Source organism: Bombina bombina, chromosome 2, assembly GCF_027579735.1.
Source record: "Bombina bombina isolate aBomBom1 chromosome 2, aBomBom1.pri, whole genome shotgun sequence".
Classification (NCBI taxonomy): Eukaryota; Metazoa; Chordata; class Amphibia; order Anura; family Bombinatoridae; genus Bombina; species Bombina bombina.
Window position 1 is genome coordinate 1,209,894,676 of NC_069500.1, and position 24,314 is coordinate 1,209,918,989.

The window sequence follows — 24,314 nt, forward strand, 5'->3', positions numbered from 1 at the left end:
GCAGTCTCTGGTGGATTCTTTATATGTTATATATGCACCTGCACCCTGGCATTAACAGGAAATACGTGAGTGCTTGGTTTATGTACTTTCTTATACATATATATATATATATATATATATATATATATATATATATATATATATATACTGTATATGTATGTGTATATATATATATCAAGATAACAACAGTATTGCATTGAGCAATGATACTTTTTTTATTGGACTAACTATACATTTATAAGTTGACAAGCTTTCGGAAGAGTTCCTTCCTTTATCAAGTCTGGAGCAATACTCATTGCTCCAGACTTGATAAAGGAAGGAACTCTTCCGAAAGCTTGTCAACTTCTAAATGTGTAGTTAGTCCAATAAAAAAAGTATCATTGCTCAATGCAATACTCTTGTTATTTTGATATCTAAATCTCTGGACTAACACGGCTACTCCAATCAACGTATATATATATATATATATATATATATATATATATATATATATATATATATATATATATATATATATATATATATATATATATATATATATATAGTAAAGCAAGCAGGGGTTGGCACTCAATAGCAGGCAATGCAGAAGCAGAATATGCAAACAACCTCCGGGGTGCTCTATGCAGACCAAGTATACATCAAAAAAACAAAGGCAAAGGCATTTACCATTTGGAATCAAATCATACATGTAAGTCTGTCTGAGGAAGGGGCACAACCCCGAAACGTCACAATAAACTGACTGATTTGATTCCAAACGGTGAGTGCCTTTCCCTACGTTGTTTTGAGATATATATATATATATATATATATATATATAGGTATATCTATGTATATTATACTTAGAACATATTCATCTATGTGCAGAACATAGGAGTGTGAAATATTTACAGTGAATACATAATTAAAACCTTTATTAAAAATGAATATTGCATAAATATGCTTTGTCATGTTTTCATCTACTGAACTGCAAAGGGCACCGATGCACACACACACACACACACATACGTATGTGTGTGTGTAAATATGTATTTATGTGTTTATATGTGCATATATGTCTGTAAATACACACATATAAAAGTCTTTTGCCTGCTCTTTTTTTTTCTAACACCTGAGACCTCATATCTTTGAACCTTATAACTATTTTGTGCAATATTTTTTTTTAAATAATTTTTATTACATGGTGTTATTATGAGTGTAACTGTACTTTGTATTGTATTTTGTATGTGTTTTATGACACTTTTTGTTTTGTGAAACAGTTAACCAGAGCTCTAAGGAATCGGTAACCATTCTAGAGTAAATCTGATAAAAGGATAAACTGATTTCCCCCCCCCCCCACAATATACCTCTATTTAACAAAGTCTGCCGGACCTGATCCGACAGTGCGTATCAGGTCCGCCAGACCTCGCTGAATACGGAGAGCAATACGCTCTCCATATTCAACATTGCACCAGTAGCTCACAAGAGCTGTGACCGCTGCTTCATAACTGCTGTTTCTGTTGAGCCTGCAGGCTCGCCAGAAACACGGGGCATCAAGCTCCATTTGGAGCATGATAGATAGGCCCCACTGGCTGAATAATGAAACTTTAGTTTTAACGTTAATTTTTTCATGTAAAAACATATTTTACTCATGGTTAAACTCCTAACAATCAGGATATTTTGCACAGAAATACAAACGTTTTACATTGGTCTATGGAGTGCTGCATTTGATACAGTCATCCTGATTGGACTACAGGCTTGTGTAGGGTTGCCACCCCTCCCTTAAAATACAGAACACTTATAAGTTACACATGCTGCAGGGTATGCAGGGAGGAATATGAGTAGTGCTGTCCAGAAACACAATACATGTTCCCCCATGCACACCCTGCAGCATGTGTAACTCATAAGTGTCCAGGAAAACATAGCTGAGGTGGCAACCCTAGGCTTGTGGGAGTAGCATACAATGTGGCATGGAGCCATGGCATGAGAACAGCCTATGTAAAAATATGGGTACGAAGAAACCCATCAATCAAACAAGAAAAAACTGTTACTTTTCAATTATCCTAAAACATGTAAAAAAATAGGACGGGGGAGGGGGGTTAGTACTATATTTTAGTTAAAAGCATATAAGCTCACATGTCAAAGCATACCCCACAAATGAATTATTTTTTTTATTTTTTTTTCGATATGATGTAGTACTTTAAATCAATTTTAAATTAATTTAAAATGAATAATGCTGTGAAGTCATACCTTGTTTATCTTTGCTACTTATACATAGCATCTTTAATGAGAGCAAACATCAATTTCAGTTAGTGTTTCACTAAAAGTGATTTGTGTGTGTGTTTGTGCAGCCATCAGCATGGGAAATATTGTTTCTTAAATGGCACCCCATAATTTTTGTTATATATGTATATTGTTATATTAGGTGATCACTGTTGCCATGGTGGCAACTTAATTGAAAAAAACAACAACTCAGCTTTCAAAAGTGGTGTCACTTTTAGTTCTTATGGGGTGGCTTTAGTCTGTTTGTACCCTACAAATTACCTTGCCCTATGTACCTTGAAAGACATGAGATCCTTCATTTGAAGGAAGATAATGCCCCTTTTGTACAAGTAGTGTTGTTTTTTATGTGTGTGGGTTGTGCTACCTTTATAAAAGCCCAGTTTTCCATGCAGTAAATACATTAGGTGGCTTGAAGTCCCTTTATGGGAAAAAGGTGGCTTCCCCCTTTCCAAAATGGAATTTCTTGTGACTGATTTTAAAGCTTAGCATCAAGATAATGGAGTATTAAGAATTGGGTTTGCAGATGATTACCAGTAATTGAGATTAAATCTTCCTGTCATCAAGGGGCATTACAAAAATCAATATTGTACTTCTTCAGAACACATCAGGACAGGAAGTTACCTACATAAAACTAGAAAGGTTATGTAACCCCAAATGCCCTCCCCTTGCTTTTGCCTACTGCCACACTTCTTTAAGGGAAAAGCTAACCCATGCATTCACCAGTGTCTTCCTGTCCTCTGGACAGGTGGTTACCATGGAGATCCACAGTGGAGGGGGGAAATTTGCAGTTTTCCAAGGGCAGACACTGCAGGTTCTGGAACTTGTTGGGACACCTCATCTGTGGTTAAGGTATCTGTCCTGGAATGTTGCTCAGCTTTAGGAAACATGCTGGGGTCAGCACCAACATTGACTGCTGGCTTGGAGCATAATGCTTATGTGAGTTCTGCTGAAGCTGGAGAACTTCCACTGGGTGAAATGCAAGTGAGTTGCGTTACAAAGGGGGATGACATTTAAGTGAGCACATACACAAACTGGCTTTTCTTGCAGCGCCATTTACTAATGAGTTGCAGACTATATAATCTTGAGGGCTACAGGTTCAGTGTGATAGCTGTAGCTAAATTATCAGTGCTTTGGCCCTTTTGCATCCTAATCTCTGTATGAGGCTTTCATGTAAGAAATAGTTTTATCTTCATCTAAATTATGTCTCTGTGCAGATATTTTTGTAGGTAGATTGCTTTGTAAATTATTTTTTTTTGCCAAATATTATCTATTTCAGATTTTTGTCTTTAGTTTTAAGATGTACACTTCTACTGAAGGTTCAGCAGAGAAAGGAGTAGATTGTATCTGAACTAGAACATTTGCCATGCAGTTCCTGCTCCCAAATTTTACCATATGGTTTTATGAAGAAATTGTGTAATGCCTTCTCTTAATACTCTGCAAGGAAATCTTTTTCAAGTGATGCAAAAGTAATGGAATTTAGCACTGCCGAATCTGTTGGAGCTCTACAAATAACCGATAATAATAATAATACAATCCTGGTTTATGTTTGTCTGCCTTAAACATTAGTAAAAATGTAGCAGTAAGTATTACTTTGTCTCTTAAGGACTTAGGCCTTCATCTTCTAATTAAAAGCTTTTTAGAGCTTTTTTTGGCCATTCCTCCAGTAGTTCATAAATGGGTTTCCCCCATTTTTTAAATTTAGTTTTGGATTCTTTGTTTGATACTTGTTTTGAACCTCTTCAGGATGTTTCTTTGAATTTTCTAACTTTAAAGACTGTGTTTTGTTACTATCACTTCTTCAAAAGGTGTTGCTTTGGACCCCTTCCATCTTTTAGACCAACAGATTTATCTTTGGTAAAGTTAAACAAATAAATTGTGCTTCATAGTTTTTTGCAGCTATCCATCTTCTGCTCTAAAACACAATGTTGACCCTTTAGACATTAAAAGATTTACATTGATAGAACAAATTTATGGAGAGTAGCAGGTTACTTTCTTTTTCATGGACAATCAAAAGAGAAAAAGGCTTCAAACTCATCTACTCCAAGATGGATTAAACAAGCTATATCTTTGGCCTATTTATCTTTATGGAAGTCTCCTCCCTCTTTTTTGAAAGCTCATTTGATAAGTTCAGTATCCACTTGGGCTATGAAAGCTGAATCCTCTCTGGAGCAGATCTACAAGGAAGCTACCTGGGCTTCTCCCGTTGCAAAACATTATCATTTAGAGAAACCTGGCCTTATAAGATCCATTTTTAAATTGCTAGGTACTGCAAGTAGTGGTTAAAAGTTAATTTACTCCCTAGTTCTTGCTTTCTTCTTTCCTCTTGTGGTTTATTTTCCTGAGTCATAGTGGCAGTAAATTGTTCGCTCCTATTAAATTTGCTTTTGAAGTATTCTTTGTGTCTGTGTGCTTTTTACTTCTGGGGAGTCTTTTATTTAGCTTTTCCTTATACGGAGGGGAGGAAAGGGGGTGTCAAAAGATAACTTCCTTAGCTGATGGTTTCTGAAGGAGGACAATACCCACTTGTGATACAGCTGCTATGACTCGGGAAAATTAAAATGAAGGTAAGAAAAATGTATTTTTGATGTGTGAGTCAATTGTTTTCTATTATCTATTTCATTTATAAAGAATAGAGAGATTAATATCTTATGAACTGTCAGTTTTAAGGTTTGAATATTTTTTTTCAACAGGATTTTTATTTACATCATGCAATTATTTAACAGCCTCTGCTTTTAGGAGCAGACTCATTAACCTGTGGATGTTAAATACATAGATGGGCAAGTGTTGCTTGCATTTTAAAGAAATGTCTGATGCTATTAGTCTTAGCATGTGTGGCATATACCCTACCTCAGAGTGATGGACATGATATTATTGATGTGGATGAAGCTATGTAGATCACTTTAAGGTCCTAGATGCTTAAAACAAAAAATGTCACTGTAATTAAATCTTGTGTCGGACAAAAATGAGTATTTAGAACCTTAGCAGAACTTTGATCACAAATAAGAAAAGCATCCTACATTACAGTGAAAAACTATAAATGTGTCAATCAATCACTGTGGAAACCAGGTTAAGCACTATTTAACTTGTTTTCAAGCCCTTCCTTTTAAGTTAGCTGCGCCTTTCTGGGAACTGGGCATATTTCATTTCACTCATTCCCAAATTTAATCTAATCTCATAAAAGTTCCTAAACAAGTTGTTAACCTTTTCCTAGTACTTCCCTGCTAAATACACATAGCCAACTATAATTTACTATAAACTGATCACAACCTATTGATCACTTCTAGTATACTTAGGTAGGACCAACATTGTTATTTGGATTCTTACAAAGAAATGCTATGATCACTTCAGGATATGGCAGTAAAGCTCCAAAACCTCAAAAGTCAATCAATATAAAATCCAAATAAAAAACAATTGTAACTACTAGAACAATATATACATGTCCTTCTGTTTGCCCTATTATTCATATTAATCATCTTCATATTTAATCCCATAAACCAGCCTTGAACATTTTGTTTATGAACAACAAAAATCATCCTTATCATAAGGAAGCATGCAGCTCTATGCATAATTTATGATGATTGCATACAAATTTATAAAATAATTTACAAAAGCTTAAGGCCAGACAAGCAAGTTTAAAACATAAGCTTTAAATAATACCTGCTGCTCTGATAATTTAATCTTGCAGCTTGTTGTGACCACAACATGAATATATATCTGCTCCAAAACCATATAAGACTTTAAATGCATAACTTGTAATCAACAACAATGTAATCCGAAAGCATCTCAAAAATGAAATGACCGTGTACCACCTTGACTTTTTGTAGTGCCACACTTCATGTTTCTTCATTAGCTCCCAGCCTCCTCACATTTGTGCATGTTTGAGAGTAAAGTACCTCTATTTCACACAACAGAAAGCCCCAATATTGCAAAAGAGAGGAATAGCATTTAAAAACGTTATAAAAATGAAATCAAGTGTACAATGAATGGAGTGCTGTATTTCTTAAAATAATGAATATTTTTTTATTCTTCTAAACCCTTTGTTAACCTTTCCCAGGTTTTATTAGCCTAGCACCTATAGCCCAATCTCATTAACTATACCCTGATACCATTCTGCTCACCACTATTAGTAAACAACCACCAGTTCTATCATAGTAACAAAACTATTTACATAATTTTATCCCACCACTGTCAGCGTGTTCTGATAATCTAGAATTTCAGATTTTGCCATAGCATTACATGTAGTTTACCACTCTCATAGTGGTATACAGAAGACCTCCTTGTAAAAAAACATTTATGTATTTTTCAGAACTTGTGGAACCCACCCTGGACCAGTGCAGCAATAGAGATGTTATTGAAGACCAATCAGGACAGAAACCAGGTAACCAACAGGGCTTTTGCTTGATTGGCATAAATTAAACCCTGCACTGCCAGTGTATCTGGATAAACAAAAAATAAAATTTCTGCCATAGCCCAGAATTCAATGTAGCTTAGCAGTTAAACAGAATCATTAGCTTTTATACCCTAATTAAATGCTACTGTAATTTACAGTAACATTGATAGCAATCTGAACACCTCAACAGATTATCAGGACATTGTGACATTGCTGATGATAAAATAATTCACTGATCTGACAAAAATGAGTTAACTTTATTGAACATAATAATATCAGAGTCACCAATACAAGATCTGTGCCAATACAGTTTTATTAAATACAATACAATACCAAAATACTATGAAGTTTTGTAGGTTAAAACTCAAACATCTACATCAGATGAGGAAAACCTTTTAAAACTAGAGACAATACTAATAAAAAGGGATTGCAAGCCACTTTATAACCATGTTCAACAACTAAGTGTAACTTAGCTTTTCATGCTCCTCAATAGGTTCAAATAGCTGTCAAGCCTAAAAGGCTTCTGATCTGTAGCAACCCTATAGAGGCATTAGATGCAATTAGGCCTCAAAGATACACTTTCCTAAAGTCCTTAACCATGGTTGGTAAGAAAGATCAAAACATGAAGATTATAATAGTAGGGAGTCTCAAAAGATACCTTCCATACTGTTTTAAATTAAAAATAAAAGTACATTGCCCAAACATTTGATATATGTCTAAACAAATCAGTTTTTTTACACTTGTAGTAAAAGAAAACTGTCATAGGTGTAACAAAAGAAAAACATTCAATACATGTTGTTCTAGTTTCTATAATTACACATAGGGAAGGGTGACTATATATAATTATATAATGCCCTTTACTGTTCAACATGCCCATGCTCATTTTACTCTTTGTAGGATTTTTGTTTTTTTAATTTTTATTAAAAAACAAATGAAGAGTCTTTAAATGTAATCTTATCTCAGAAAAGCATATATAGAAGATATATGTGCAAAGCTAAATGCGCAAGGTGGATATTGAAGTGTTGAGTTTCATATCTGTATTAATGGAAAGATGTTGAAAAATATCAATGAAATAGTGACCTTGAAAAATACATATTTTGAACCATGTATATGAAAAGTTTGGATTTTATTCTTACATGAATATAGCAGTCATGTCAAGTGCACTGAAAGAAAATGAATATAGATATTTTGTATTTAGTTTTTTTATTTAGCTGCACTAAATTATTATTTTCTTCTGTATTTTAAAGTATTCAGTTTTCAGTCAATATATCTGGACATTACCTATATTTGAGAGGCAAATACAAGTTTAATGTGAGTGGCAGCTGAGTGAGTGGGTGTGTCTGTAAAATTATATTTGATTTTGGAGAGTTGATAGAAAGAGTTGTACTGTTTTGAAAAATGTATGAAATTATGAAACAAGTAAAAATACTGAAATATTATTCAAAATATAACACAATTTAATCTTTAAGTAAAAAAACAGCAATTTATCAATTGTCTTCCAGCCAAAATTTTTTTAAACTAAAAATGAAAAAATGCATAAGCCAAAAAAAAAAAATTAGGAACTTTGAGTATATAAAATATAACTTTTATTCCAACGTTACATATAATAAAAATAGAGTGGGATGCTACCCCAATATAGAACCGGACTGATGCGTTTCGGCTGCAAAGCCGTACTCATAGCCCATAAAAGACTGACTCCCATACCAACCTTTAAGAACCTTGCTCTCCGTTCTGGTTGGTGGATACAGTAATTGGGTAATTGAAGAAATGCAGGGGTAATCAGTAAAACATACGTTACATAGGTAGTCAAACCAAAACAAAAAATATACTTCATAAGTAAATACATAATGATCACACACTAATAATAGTAATAACAATAATAACCTATGCAATATAATATAATAGCATTAATATCATATTACTCTGTTCACATGCTATTCTTGTAATAGGAGATAAAAGAGAAAGGGATACATATAATCAATTAATCTCCCCCTTTCAGAGGAGCAATATCTTTAAATAAGAAAGCACATATATACAAAAGAAAGTATATGTATGAAAAAGAGAGTATATATATACAAATTATGGGATCCAGATTAGACTCCTCCACACCAAGCTCACCTTTAAGGCAGCAAACCAATAATGTCTATAATACTCATAATCATTATTCTCACAGTTGTACAAAATAGAAGGGATAATGCATGCTTATATATATGTGACTGATGTACTCAGCTACTCAGCTACTAAGGATGTTATATATTTGGGGCAAAAGTAATATGTATTAATATCAATATCAAAATCTGGCCAATAGGTTTCTCATCCCATAAATAGGCAGCCCTAGATAATCCTCCACCACACTGCTATCCAAAAGTACTGTATTAATTCCATGCCTAACTGTCATGTGATGAAAAAGACTTATATATATTATATATATATATATATATTATATAATATATATATATATATATATATATATATATATATATATATATAAATACCCGTAATGTGTGTCCCCAAGATAAGGGGTAGATATCCAGTATTCATGACCAATAGTTTATAAAGTCATACTCGAAATTCAGACCCAGCGATCTCTTCGTCTGGAATCTGAATATCCAGTACATTGCTTGTCTTGACAGAATTTTGTACCTGTCCCCACCCCTCTTTTGGGGCAACACTCTCTCAATAATCATCCACTTAAGAGAACTGCAATCTTTGTTGTGTTGTTTCACAAAGTGAACCACCAGTTGTGTGCTGCTTTTGCCCACATTAATCGTGGACCAATGTTCACTTATCCTTGAGCGCACATCCCTGGTGGTTAGCCCCACATATTGAAGATTACAGGCTGAGCACCAGATTAAGTACACACAATATGTGGATCTACAGTTGAGACAAGAAGTTATCTCAAAAGTCTCCCCTGTCACTGTTGATGAAAAGGAAGAGTCCACATGAACATACTTGCAAGCCTTACACTGTGAGTAGCCACATCTGTAAGTCCCCTTGTGTCTGAGCCATGACGATGATGCTGTTGCAGAACCTGGTTTCTTAAGTTGAGAGGGGGAGATCCGGCTGCCAATGAATTTATTTCTCCTATAGGCAAATCTACAACCCCTTTTGACCACGTCTGCAAGGGCATCATCTGCTACCAATAGTTGAAAGTGATGCCGTATTACACCACAAATGTCCTGGTATTGTGTAGAGAAGTCGGTAACAAAAGTCAATGTATTGTCAGTAGCTTTCTGGGATTTAACCCTATCCTTAAGGAGATCATCCCTAGATATATATCTCACTTTATTCCTAACCTATTTAATTACATTCCTACTATATTGAATACATTGTGGTTTGAGCTACTGGGCTAACTAATACGAATAAGTATATTTGATTTAATTGAACCCCAGCGTTTCCGGCAAAATATAATTGGGCAGATATATACACATCATCTGTTGGTACTCTTTTTCTTTGTTTTATACAAGTTTTGTAAACTGACAAATGCGAAACTACTAATCTATGGTGTCTGTACGTATCCACAAAGCATTGGAAAAGCTATTACTCCTATCTGTGCTGTGTTGGTTAACCCGCTGCTATTTCATTTTTCTTAAAACAACTCAAAGTTGGTGTAAAGCCTTAAAGGGACATGAAACCCTTTCTAATTTACTTCTATTTTCTAATTTGCTTCATTCTCTTGGAATCATTTGTTGAAGGAGCAGCAATGCACTAATGGTTTCTAACCGAACACATGGGTGAGCCAATCACAATCGATATATATATGCAGCCACCAATCAACAGCTAGAACCTATTTTCTCTGCTGCTCCTGAGCTTGCCTAGATAAACCTTTCAGCAAAGGATAACAAGAGAAGGAAGCAAATTATATAATAGATCAAAATTGGAAAAGTTGTTTAACGTATTCTCTATCTGAATCATGGAAGAATGTTTTTGGGTTTCATGTCCCTTTAACTGCCATTTTCTATCCTGGAAAACAAATATTGCTATACCCTAGTTTAAGGCTATAGCTTTTGAAAGTTAATTATGTTTATATTAATAATAATAAATAAAAAAAATATTTTTTAAAATCTGAAGTTTTCTGTGTTTATATTGGTAACAAAGCACCTTCTGCTGCTTTTTATTTCATCTTAATGTAAATGCAGGATAGTTGGATTTTACTACCTCAAATTATCTTTTTTTTTTATTTATTTTTTGTAATTTCCTTACCTCCATTGGTAGTGTAAAGGTAACATAACAAATAATATTGGTGGTGACAATAGTGACATCCTCTAGTTCCATGACTGCCACATTTAATGGAGAGAATGGGGAGGCGGATAGCTGAGGGAGTCAGCTGTAAACTGGGTAGTGGAGTCACTGTAAACTGGGTAGAAATCACATCATGCTGGGGAGGCAAAGCATGCGCTGTTGGTGCTTGACTAGATAGTCCTTGGCAAACCTGGTGGGACAATGGGCCAAGGTCCTAAACCATGATAATGTATGATGGTTAAGAGTTCTGTAGTTTCCTTTTATCTGCAGTTAAAGAGAGCCATTATGATAAACACCAACACATTTACCAAAATGTCAATAAAAAGCACTTGCTCTGTTGTAAAATGTAATTTAAGAGAGACATATTAAATAAAAATGCTGTATTTTCTAGTTTATGTCCTGACTGGTCTTCAAATCCTACATGTAACACAGACCATAAAGAATAATAACGTAGACTGTTTTTATCCTTTTGCTAGTCATACATTACACATATGGATACTGATTAAAGAGTTGTCAGATAAATATGGGTTAAGACTTTTCTAAAGATTGAATCCTTAATAATAATAAAGTAATATAAGGATTTTGCTTTTGAAACGTCATAGCCATTATAGCACATAACCTCAGTTTTTGCCAACTGGTCATTATGTCTGTATGGTTATTTTAAAAATATATAACTTAATTTACAATGTTGGCAAACAGTGTATATTAAAAAAAAAGAAAGAAAATATTATAGGATTAGTATGTAGTTATATATGGTGTTTGTGTGATTATTTGACAACATGATCCATTGTGATGTTAGACTGATAATATTTCCTGCAGGAAATGTGATATTTATTTCAAAAGAGGAGAACATATTTTTTGACTGCCATTTCATGTACAGTATTTCTGTCTTGTAGCAAACTCTGTCTTGTGTATTTTCTATTTCAGTTTATCAATGCAATCTTCAAGCTATTTTGGTCAACTATATAAATGGCAATGCAGGTCATTACTACAGATCTATCAAATGAAAATGGGTATAATCCATATTGTCATAGCTGAATTAACAGCACTATTAAAAGAAGCAGATCTATACATTACACATTTTATCAGTTTGTTTTAAAATTACATTCTTTGTGAAGGTAAAAGTATTATAGTGTTTTAAAAAAAAATTAAGTACAACGATAAAGTGAGACAAGTTGTTGTATCTCAGTGCACCTATTTATAATAACTAATTTAATTTGCAGTATATTTGATATTTATATCTCTGTTGCAGTCTGATCAGATTTACATTTCGCTAAATGCAATCTTAAAGGGACAGGAAACCCCAAGATTTTCTTTCGTGATTCGGATCGAACATACAATTTTAATCAATTTTCCAATTTACTTCCATTATCAAATTTGCTTCTTTCTCTTGTTATCGTTTGCTGATGGAGCAGCAATGCACTACTTAGAGCTAGCTGAACACATCTAGTTATTCAATCACTGGAGACAAATGTTTGCAGGCACCAATCAGCAGCTAGCTCCAAGTAGTGTAGTAAGTGTGTGTAATTTTTTTCAACAATTGATTCCAAGAGAGCAAAGCACATTTGAAAATAGAAGTAAATTTAAATGTTATTAAAATTACATGTTCTATCAGCATTATGCATATTTAATTGTGACTTTCCTATACCTTTAAGACATTTTTTTTATATTATTAAACATATTATTTATGCAGCAGTCATGTTGGCTTTTCTTTGTGCGTGGTCATTTACAGGATTTATAGTTTTGTGCAGTGGGCAAGTCATTTTAACTAAATGTATACCATTGTTGGGAAATAATTTACTAATTACATATTAAACTGGCTCCACCCCACTTAAGGGCCAGATTACTAGTGGAGTGTAAACACCTGTGGCTCAGCATTAAGGGATATATTGCCAGGATTGATGTATGTATGTATAGAAACATAGAACCATAGATGTTGACGGCAGATAAGAGCCATAGGCCCAGCAAGTCTGCCCGATATTACCTAAACTTATCTGGTTCGTGGATAGCCTTATGCTTGTCCCAGGCATTTTTATAGTCCCCCACAGTGTGTGTGTGTGTGTATATACTGTATATATATATATATATATATATATATATATATATATATATATATATATATATATACTGTATATATGTATATGTGTGTGTTTATATATCTATATATATGTATTCATGTGTATATATGTATATATATATATATATATATATATACACATATAAACACATAAATACATATGTTTACATATATAGACATTTATATATATAAGTGCATTAGAGCCATTTGTCGTTACGTAGATCAAAACATGTAAAGCATATTTATGCAATATTTATATTTAATAAAGGCTTTAACTATGTATTTAGCACATATTCTGTTATGTAAAGAATACTTGAAAAATGAAATATTCATATTTTTATGTCTGGTTAGCGCAAATGAGAATATGCAATAGAGATTGCGCGAGAGTGGGGTGATATTCTAACTCCGATATTCTAAGTTTGTATTTTTTTGCTTGTCGGGTTACCGTGCGAGAGAAAACAGTTCGCTTTCAACTCATAATACAAGAGCAACCCGACGAATACAAAAATCTTAATTCTAGCGCAATGAATGCTTAAGCAGGAACATTAATTTGCGCTCCACTTGTAATCTGGCCCGAAATATTTTAGCTGACCCTATTTACTAACTAATATTTTATCCTTAGAATAATACTACAGTTAATGTAGTGCATTGCTTTTTATTAAAATTGACTGTTTCAGAATGTTTTGATCTTTTTTTACTTTCTTAAACAAATGATTTGTTTTTCAGACTAGAATCTCCAACAAGATCATTAACAATGGAAGCACCAAAGGGAGTGCAAATTAGTGCTGTTGCAGGAGACTTTAAGGCTAGCTGTAGAAAAGAATTGCACTTGCAATCAACAGATGGAGAGGTATGTATCAGCTGTATAAGAATACAAATGCATTCAGTTTTTGTTAAATAGCCTAGCAGTCTGTGTATATTTTCAGGGGGTCCATGACCCTCTGATTATGTAGTTAAATCAAATCTCTGGAACTGAATGAGTGCACCTGAGCACACACTGTTTTTCAGAGCAAGCCTACTGCAACATTTAGTGACCAGAAAGGACCCTAAATCATGTGATCAGACACACAAGGAGGTAAAATAATGTGCCTGTAATGATAACTGCAAGCAATGTAGCTTAGACATTGAAATAATCTAAAGAATATTAAATTAGTTGTACTTCCAGATCTATAGATCATCAATTAGTACTCCTGGTATTCAGCATAGTCCATGTCAATGTTCCTTCATCCAGCTTGCACTACCTCAGTATATAATGTGAAATCGTGTTTAACTTGCACTAATAGGTTACATATCATGGGGGTCCCTACAGTCTCAAGCAAACCACTATAGACCTGCATCAGGTAAACAAGCATCAGAAGAGAAGAGTACATAGTGATAAAGTTTATTTAGAATGAGATTAAACTTGTGCAAGATAACATGGTTTACAAAGAACACTGACGTCTAAAGTTTAAAAGCAACAACATTTAAAATGTACTTTCAGTAATTTATACTTAGTTAACACAATTAAAATGTAATTACATCATCATCTTAGAGAACTGAAAATTATGTATTTGTTATCTCTTTTCTAATATGTAAACATATTCCCTATTTATTAGGTAGAACTGTATTTATAAAACAGTGTGCCAGATCCTCATGTTGCTTGTTATTAGAATAGCGTAGCAGCAGATTTCTCAAAGCAGCTCTGTTCACAGCTACACTTGGCCTTGACCTCTGGTGTAATGCTTTATACAGTGCTTCTTCTACCTGTTCCTGTTTTCCGGTTGTTTTACCAGCCTTGTTTCAGAGCCTTACCTAATCACATAGTTGCCAACAGTCCCTGATTTCCAGGGACAGTCCCTGGATTTTGTTGTATGTCCCTGGATTTTTTTTGTCCCTGGAAATGTCCCTGAAAATCTCTTTTGCACAACATTTATTGTTTGCATATATATATATATACACACACACACATACACACACATACATATATACAGATAGATAGATGATAAATAGATATAGTGTATTATTTAAATATAATTCATTCCTAATGGAATATTGTTATTATTATTGAATGGGTTCACATATTATTTGTCTTTCTAATTTTGATGCTTTGTTGTAAAAATAACCATATGCCCAGAATGTGTTCCAGAGACTGGGTAGGTGTAAGAGCTTGGTGCTGTAATCTGTATAATAAACTATAGATAAGTCTAAATTAGACTATTACTTTCAAATGGGTGTGTTTTGATTGCAGAACTGAGGGGGCGGAGCAGTTGAACAGTAGGTCGTCAATACTCCAGTAACCCGCTTGCTTGCTCTGCTGCAAAGTGTCCCTGGAATTTTTTTTTAAATGTTGGCAACCATGTAATCATCCAAATTCATTTTCAACTAAGCCAAATCTCAGCAAATAAAACAAAACACTTCCTTTATCACCTAACTGCCAGATTAGTATGATTTCTGTAAAATGTATAATCCAGCTCTTGTATTCATTTACTCTAAAGTGGCAACAGTTTAAGTTGGAACCTAGAAACAAGATATGAAAGTATATAGATGAACAAGTAGTGTCTGTGAATTCCCATGTGGATACAGACGTGACATGTGTAATAGGGGGGCATGATTACCCTATCCATGCAGATGACTTTTATGTGTGGGTGTGACAGTAACAAAACAGTTGTGTGCATCACAATGATAGTGATGGGAGGATGCATATTGACACAGACTAATCGCTAAAAGGATGAGGCTCAGAGTCGTTTATGATGCATATAATGTTCCCACATGGGCACAGAGGATATTGATTATGTGATAGGTTGAGAGTCTTGAGCATGGATGTAATTTAATAAGTGATTGGGTAATCCTGACGAACACTCCCTAATCAAACTAATGGAGATGAAAGATTGGTCTCTCCTAAAATTTGTGTGGTGTTTCATTTAATTAGTCTTTTAATGTTTAAATGAAATGAGGTGTTAAGGCTTGTTGCCTTTGTTAAAACTAGATGTGAAACGTACCACAGGTGTATCTTGCTTAATCTTTTCTCTTGCCTATGACTATATTATGGAATGCATAATGTAGTGTTATGTGGACTGAATTTTAGTAGTTGATAAAGAAAACCCAGCATTTAAAATAATTGTAACGTGGTAACACAAGGGTATAGATTGTGGCCATTCCTTAGTTTTCCCCATGGATATTTAATAGCCATTTATTAGAGACCTGCATTTGTTTCATTGAACGAGAAGGTCCTGTAATGCAGGCCCTGGAATCTGCCACACTAAACCTCCTATTAGCATGACCCAGGGCTTTGAGGAGAAGGATCAGGTTTAGCGCTACTCTCCAGCTTGATAGAGGTAAGTATAATTGTACAGGTGAACTTTTTCACCTGTAGCAAAGGAACATTTACATTTGTTTAATGAAAATAAAAGTAAATATTCCCCAAATATTCAGTATTGGTTTTGTTTAACTAAATTAATGCCAAAGAGTGCCGCAGATGAATATTAGGGGAAATTAATTTTCCCGAATATTAATTCCAAAGATTTGTATGAATCAAACTTTTTGGCACTGCACAGGTCTACCATTTATAATTGATATAGAGGGATCTTTTTTAACTGTGTTACACATACCAATCTGGATATTTACTCATGTTGTGCTTGTCTCTCAAAAGCTTAATTTTGGTCTATTTGGTACTCCTCTATAATGTATTTGGCAGTGAAGAATGGATTGACATGATCATGTGCTTTTAATGATTTTAATGTTTATGTATGTGCTTATATTTTTTTTTTATCTGGACCTATTAAAAGTTAAGTTTTATCTTTTGCTTACCACCTTTTAGTATATTTGTGGTATGTAAATATTATTTGATGGTGTGCTTTGGTGAAGCTTCTCTGTTTCTTTCTTTTGCTATATATACAGAACTCACCAGATGAAAAACACAGGATCAGGGGAGCTGTGGCTGTAGTGGGCTGGACACAGTGAAAAAATAGCTTCCTTTATGGAATTGTCGGACATAGCAATGTTCAGCAATAGTTTAGGCAGTATGGTACCAAAGGCAAAGCAGAGAAGTAGAAGAGGCTAAGCACTGCCTAGTCCAGTGTTTTTCAACCAGTGTGCCGTGGCACACTAGTGTGCCGTGAGAGATCCTCAGGTGTGCCACGGCAGACTGACAACAGTGTGACATATTTTTTAAACTTTGCTTGTTTTTTACTCCCAGTGCAGGGGTAGTTTGTAGGAGGCATGGCATAACAGCACAATACATACAGTATGTGTGTGTTTGTGTGTGGGTGTATATATATATTTGCTGTATTAGGCTACAATGTGTGATTTTTTTTAAATTTTGGGATGGTGGTGTGCCACAGGATTTTTTAATGTAAAAAAGTGTGCCACGGCAAAAAAAAGGTTAAAAATCACTGGCCTAGTCATTAGGAAATGCTAAGCAAAGAGTAGTCAGGGCAAAACAGATCAAATAATTATAGAGAAATCCAGCACACAAAAGGAATCCAAAGAGGGCAATTCTCAGATGACTGCCTCACTCAGAAACATATATCCAAAAAAACAATGGGAAAAGCTCCTCTGTAGTAAGAAAATCCAAATTTTATTGTGATACAGGATCAAACATAAAAACCACAACGTTTCGGGGTTAGTACCCCTTAGTCATGTGATAAAATACACTCATAACACACCTGTTTAAATAGGCTAACTAGGTATTTAACCCCTTATGTACTCATTAGGTGAAATGAATCACAGCAATGTATTTACTGCACTCTTCTGGACAAGGGTGAAATTACATTAATTTAAAAACAGATATTCAAGCCTCAAGGATATATACATATTTACATAGTGTCAAGCAGTATAGTATTTTATGCAAAAAACAACATTCTTCAACATTATTGATTACAGAAATCATTGTTTGAAAATTAAAAAATTACATACGTAAAAGAAATTTTGCAAATCTATTTGAGAAAAAGGTTACTAAATACGTTTGTTCAGAGAAATTTTTCTAGAAAAAATTGTCACGACAAAATTATTCCAGTAACTGCTTAATAAGTTCATTTTACAACTTTTTACACCAGACCAATTTAATGATTCTATTGCTTAACACTATGTAAATATGTATATATCCTTGAGGCTTGAATATCTGTTTTTAAATTTATGTAATTTCACCCTTGTCCAGAAGAGGGCAGTAAATACATTGCTGTGATTCATTTTACCTAATGAGTACTAGTGATGTCGAAAACCTAAAATTTTCGGTTTGCGAACGGCGGACTCGAACTTCCGGTATTGTTTGCGAACCCGCGAACCGCCATTGAATTCAATAGGCAGGCGAACTTTAAAACCTACAAGGACTCTTTCTGGCCACAATAGTGATGGAAAGTTGTTTCAAGGGTACTAACACCTGGACTGTGGCATGCTGGAGGGGGATCCCTGGCAAAACTCCCATGGAAAATTACATAGTTTATGCAGAGTCTGCTTTTAACCCATAATGGGCCTAAATCAACTAACATTCCCAAATTGTTTGCAATAACGTGCTTTAAAACATCAGTTATGATGTCGTATCTATCAGGTAGTGTAAGGGTTACGGCCGCATCACAGTGACAGAGCAAACTCCAAGTGTTACGCACCGCAATCAACCGCAAACAGTCCACTTGCACAACAACGAGATAGATAGATTTGATAGATAGATACATAGAAAACATAGCTCAATCGATGCAATATACATATGATCGATACACTGTACATAGCTCAATAGATGCAATATACATTCGATCGATACGAATTACATCGATCAATAGATGCAATATGCATTTGATACATAAGAATGTTATCGAATCAAAGATGCAATATCCATTTTATAGATACGAATGACATCAACCAAAATATGTAATATACATTTTATAGATACGAATTACATCGATCAATAGATGCAATCTACATTTGATCAATACGTTTGATAGTTCGATCGATTTGATATATAAATAAATGGATTTGAAATATATATAATTTCCCTGACAGAGTATAACAATAAGACATGTGGTCTGTGCCCCGTGGTGTGTTAAGTAGTAATATTCTTAACATTTTACTACAACCTGTTACTCCCCCTATCAGATGAGGTCTATATGGCCTTCATTTGTGGAAATTTAAACTAATGTTGTTAGAGAGATATCAGTGGTGGCAGTAATCACAGCATATGCTGTGAGCCTTAAACAAACAGCCTTAAAGCCAGGCAAATGCTAATAAAAAAAAAAAAACGAAAAAAAAAAAAAAAAAACGGCACGAAATATAGCCCTAAAAAGGGCTTTTTGGGGTGCTGTGCTTTCAGCAGAGGTGAGTGGAGTCCTTCTGGACTGAAGTGGACACTAAATACACTAGCCTAGCTATGTTTTTCCTATTATTGTCAGGAGCAAAAACACAACACGTCCTCTCATTAAGAAAGCAAGATCGTTATGAGTCTAAAATGGCGGATTCCGAGTAGCTGGGAGGGTCTGTGAGGGAGTGTCTGATGTTGATTGGCTCTAATGTGTCAGACGGCTATGACATACAGGGTCAAAGTTTCCTCAATGATGACACATAGGGGCGGATCGCCATGTGTTCGCCCACAAACGCGAACAAGCTATGTTCGTTGTGAACCATTCGCAGGCGAACAGTTTGGGACATCACTAATGAGTACATAAGGGGTTAAATACCTAGTTAGCCTATTTAAACAGGTGTGTTATGAGTGTATTATATCACATGACTAAGGGGTACTAACCCCGAAACGTTGTGGTTTTTATATCTGATCCTGTATCACAATAAAATTTGGATTTTCTTACTACAGAGGAACTTTTCCCATTGTTTTTTTGGATATCAGGGCAAAACAGAGTCAGCAACATTAAATCTACAGTCTTGCGCAAAGAAGTAGCATACCTTCCCACAAATGGGCAACAATATTTTTTCTTGGTGCAAATGTTTAGTGCCTGTGGCAAGAAAACTCAAATTGCACTAATGACCTAAGCGGAACAAGTGGTAAACTAGAGATGGCTGACATGTGAAACACAGCATATAAAGATGAGCTGCTGAACTAGGAAGAGAGGTAAATAAACAATTACATTTCAAAGCATTTCAAGCATTTAACGTGCCTTTGCCACAAAAATATGAAGACCACAGCAGTTTTCGTGAATTTCTAAAGCAAAGTTGTCTACTTTTTTCTGCATTCTCCACTGTTTTCCACAAAGAGAAATACAATTATATTTGTTTTATCACTAGATGAATAATAAGCCTGTGTTAGGTAGGTTACATGTTTGCCAAGGTATGTATCTTATTTAAGTGGATTCCTTCATATGATTATATATATATATATATATATAAAAGGTATTTAGAAAAAATACATTCCTTCAAGCTAAGGCAATGTTCCAAGCCTCTGTTATATATGGACTGAATCACTGGACTAACACAGCCACTCCAATCAACCAATATTAATCTGCTTATTCAGATACCAAAATAACAAGAGTATGGCCTTAAGTAGTGCAACTTTTTATTGGACTAACTATGCATTGCAAATATGAAGACTTTTTGGGACTTTATCAATTACCTTTAGGTGTCAAATTCAATGGATGTAAAATGGTTTAAAAACAAATTGAGGGGGGGGGGGGGGCGTGTCCAGGCAGCACTGGGAGAGGACACAAAATTTGAGATCTCTAGCCTGAGACTCTAACTTTCTCACATTTAATGAATATTAGTCGGCATTTGATATAAAATATTGTTCAGCCACCTGAATGAATACTTGTGGATTACAAAAATACCAAGCTTTGGGATATTAATCCCGTCTATACTTGGATCCAGACTATAGATGCCTTGTGGCGCAGGATACTTGCTGCCCTTTCCCATCATGCTGCATACAACAATTAACTCTGGGCGATCTAAAAACTAGTTTTTAACGATGCCTTATGTGGAGGAGACTCATGAGCTCCTATATATTTTACTACAAGACCTAGATCGACAAATGGATAACTGTTTCTCTGACCTACCAGCTACAGTGCAAGCGGCGATGCGGGGAGCAGCCAGCGATACAATAGATAGCACAGAGTCAGGAGTCATGCCAGAAGAGCAAGCATAAGGAATCCTTACAAATGTTGACATACCAACTTCCACTCATCAACAGTTGTGGCACTGAGCCTGGGGCCGCATCTCACAACTTGCCTGAACCGCCTATAACCGCTCGCATGACAAGAGGATCTGCAGATACAGAAACAGCCGTGAGCGAGATAGCAGTATCGAGCAAGATTCCACTGAACATGAACAACAGTCAACAGTCGCTCGGCACCAACTTTTACTTACCAACATCTGAGGTGCATTACATATATTTGGCTCTCGAGCTGGGAGAAGATGCTGATAGTTACTCTGAGCCACACGCAAATGCACAACAGGGTTGGAGATCGGAAAGGAGCTCCCTTGCGTTGCAGCTGATCGGGAAGAGACCTGACACAGTAGGTGATCTAACAAGACCTGTTATTCCTCCACCGTTCACCCCAGATCCCTCTCGCACCTGTTTTCTCAAGTCTAGTTCTACCAGGTCAACCTCCACTCCTGCAGCGGACCTGCTCATTGGTCACCACAGATATAAGACTCTTGTTTGCTGCAGGAGAGGAGTCGGTTAGAAGCTCTCAGAGCTTTTGGAGAGACGCTGCAGCCTGGAACATCTATTAATAGTCAGTTTAGACACTCTTGTTGAGCACATCCCCTAGGACTTGCATCTACGAACCCCGTTTTCCACTTTTATATTTTGAGACATTGGCGTCAGAGGGTTAGACCCGGTGCATGATAAGTTTTGGACTAGGACTGTAACCTGATGATCAGCTGGCTTGTCCTTAATTTTGAAAACCCTCCTGACCATTTCTAACTGTGCTGCATGCTTTTTCCCTGAGTATGCAGACTCCTATTGTTAGCTACCTATAGTATATCTGAGTATGAAATAGAGGTTATCTGAGCTACTTAGCCGTCTAGGAACATAAAACTACTACTGTAAACTTTGTCTTTCCTTAATTGCATATATCTGCAGCATGTTTCTCATAGTATATAGAGTTTTTTTTGTTGTTTTTTTTTAACTAGCATACTAAATTTCGGGGATTAAGGGATATAAATTACATTACATTTTACCTACATTTCCTATTGTACATTGTCCAAAAGTTAATAACTGCTTACATTGTCCATTACACCGTGATGATTGTGCACATTGGTTGGCCTCCAAGACTAGAGGACATAAGGGGAAGTCATTAGGTCACTCAGAACTCTGATTTAACTCTAGCTCTACTATATGTAATCTCACATACTTGTAGGAATCGGGCTATGGCTTCTTTTGCTATCTGGACTTCCCAGGTGTGGAATATCTCATATCCCCTACGCAGTTGGTGCTCCTCATAGGCCCACGTTGCACATTGCCTTTGATCTTTAAACCTCTTATGAAGAAGCCAGACCTGCAGGCAGCCTCATATAAGTGTACCTGAACTGTACTCCTTCAGAGTCTGATTGTTTTTAGATTATGTTGGTACGCAGTCTTCCACACATATAAGCCTCAGAACTCACTCATCTCCTTAGCCTGTTACACAGTAATCAAACACCTCTCTTGTGAATGTTTTACATTATGAGCCATATAGCTAGTAGGTCATCATCATAAGCCATGATCCTCTCAGTCTTTTTTGTTGGCACAGGCCTATTGTACCCTATCTCTAAAGTCCATTACCTCCTAACTAACATAGTTGCATGCCCCCTTTTCACACTACTTTCTACTACTAATATTATACTTCCTACAAACTATATTCAATGTTAGCCACTAACATTATACTGATGAGGACTCATTTTATGACATGTAGTTGATAGGTGAGCACCATGCGGAATGTTGGCTTAGTCCTCTATATGCCCTCTAAATTGGTGTATTCCCTTAATGTGTCTTAGCCCTCTCTCTATACATATTTCTGGCTTTCTGTAGGTTTTAAGAGGGACCTGCTTATTAATCTACCCTATTATATTTATCACAATATCATTAGAACCCCCTGGACACGTCCCCCTCCCCCCTCCCCTTTCCCTTCACTCACGATCGGCTCTTGCCCGCTGCTATCCTCCAAAACTTTTTTTTTTCTTGACTCTCATTGCTCCATTCTAAATGGCCATCTTACCAAAAAAAAAAAAAAAAAGATTCCATTATCAGTCCATTTACTCACTCCTTGGTTTACATTCTTAGTAATAAAATACATACTATCATAGATCTTTACCTAGTAACTCACGATCCCTCCCAACGGAGTCATTGCAGACATAGATATCTCAGGTGCCCAAATTTGTTATATAGTTTTATGTCATATGTCAGCATGTACATTTTGTATTTTTCTTTATATTCTCCGTTTTTGTAAATGGTCAAAGGTTTATTATTGTATTGCCTAAAATCTCAATAAAAATATGTTAAAAAAACAAAAAAACAAAAAAAACATATTGAAAAGTATTTAGAAAATTGATTGTGATAGCTGGTAAAATTTTTGCTCCATGTACAAAATAGTTTTCAGCTATGAGAAACATGCAAAATCTTACTTTTGTTTTGACCCCAAAACAAAAAGTACAAAAAAACAGACAAAAGCAAATCAGTCAATAGACTAAGATCAACCCCATAATCTGTAAATTCCATCATATTTATTCAGCATTGTTTCACTCTCAAAAGTGTAACTTTTATCAATGCATAGTTGCACAACTTAATACTCTAGTTATTTTGGTCTCTGAATCAGCGGACTAATATTGGTTGATTGGAGTGGCTGTGTTTGTCCAGTAATTCAAGCCACATATAACAGCGGCTTGTAACATTGACTTAGCTTTAAGGAATGTCATTTTTCTAAACACCTTTCAAAAAGTCTCCAAAAAATACATATATTTATCTAGGGTCAGATTGTGAGTGGATCATATATTTGCGTGCAAGCGATACCGGGTTTTCACGTTAGTTTGCCTTCAAGTTAAATGGGCTCATATTACAAGTTGAAAGTAAACGCGATTGTTTGAGCACAATTCCAGTTAATGCTTGTTCAGTTAGCGTGACCTCAGAGCTCTGGTTAACTGTTTCGCAAAATAAAAAATTGTCACAAAACACACCTAAAATGCATTACAAAGTACAGTTACCCTCATAATAACACCATCTAATAACAATGAATAAAAAAAAAAATATTGCACACTAAAGTTATAAGGGCTCAAATATATGAAATATCAGGTGTTAGAAAAAAAAAGGCAGACAAAGGACTTTAATAACATAGACATACATATACTCTAAAGATGTATATGTATGTATATATATATATATATATATATATATATATATATATGTTTATATCTGTGTACAGATATATTTATGTATTTATATGTGTATATATATGTATT

The 24,314-nt window shown here is 35.1% G+C and overlaps 1 protein-coding gene across 2 annotated transcripts in view; it reads left to right on the forward strand.

Moving 5' to 3' along the window:
* The window catches only part of SGCZ (sarcoglycan zeta), a 995,626-nt gene that overhangs the window by 933,921 nt on the left and 37,391 nt on the right, over window positions 1–24,314 (forward strand). For both annotated transcript variants that reach the window (XM_053703932.1, XM_053703933.1), the window contains one exon: window positions 13,695–13,818. In XM_053703932.1, the coding sequence (XP_053559907.1) occupies window positions 13,695–13,818 (124 nt within the window). The remainder of the gene's footprint in view (window positions 1–13,694; window positions 13,819–24,314) is intronic.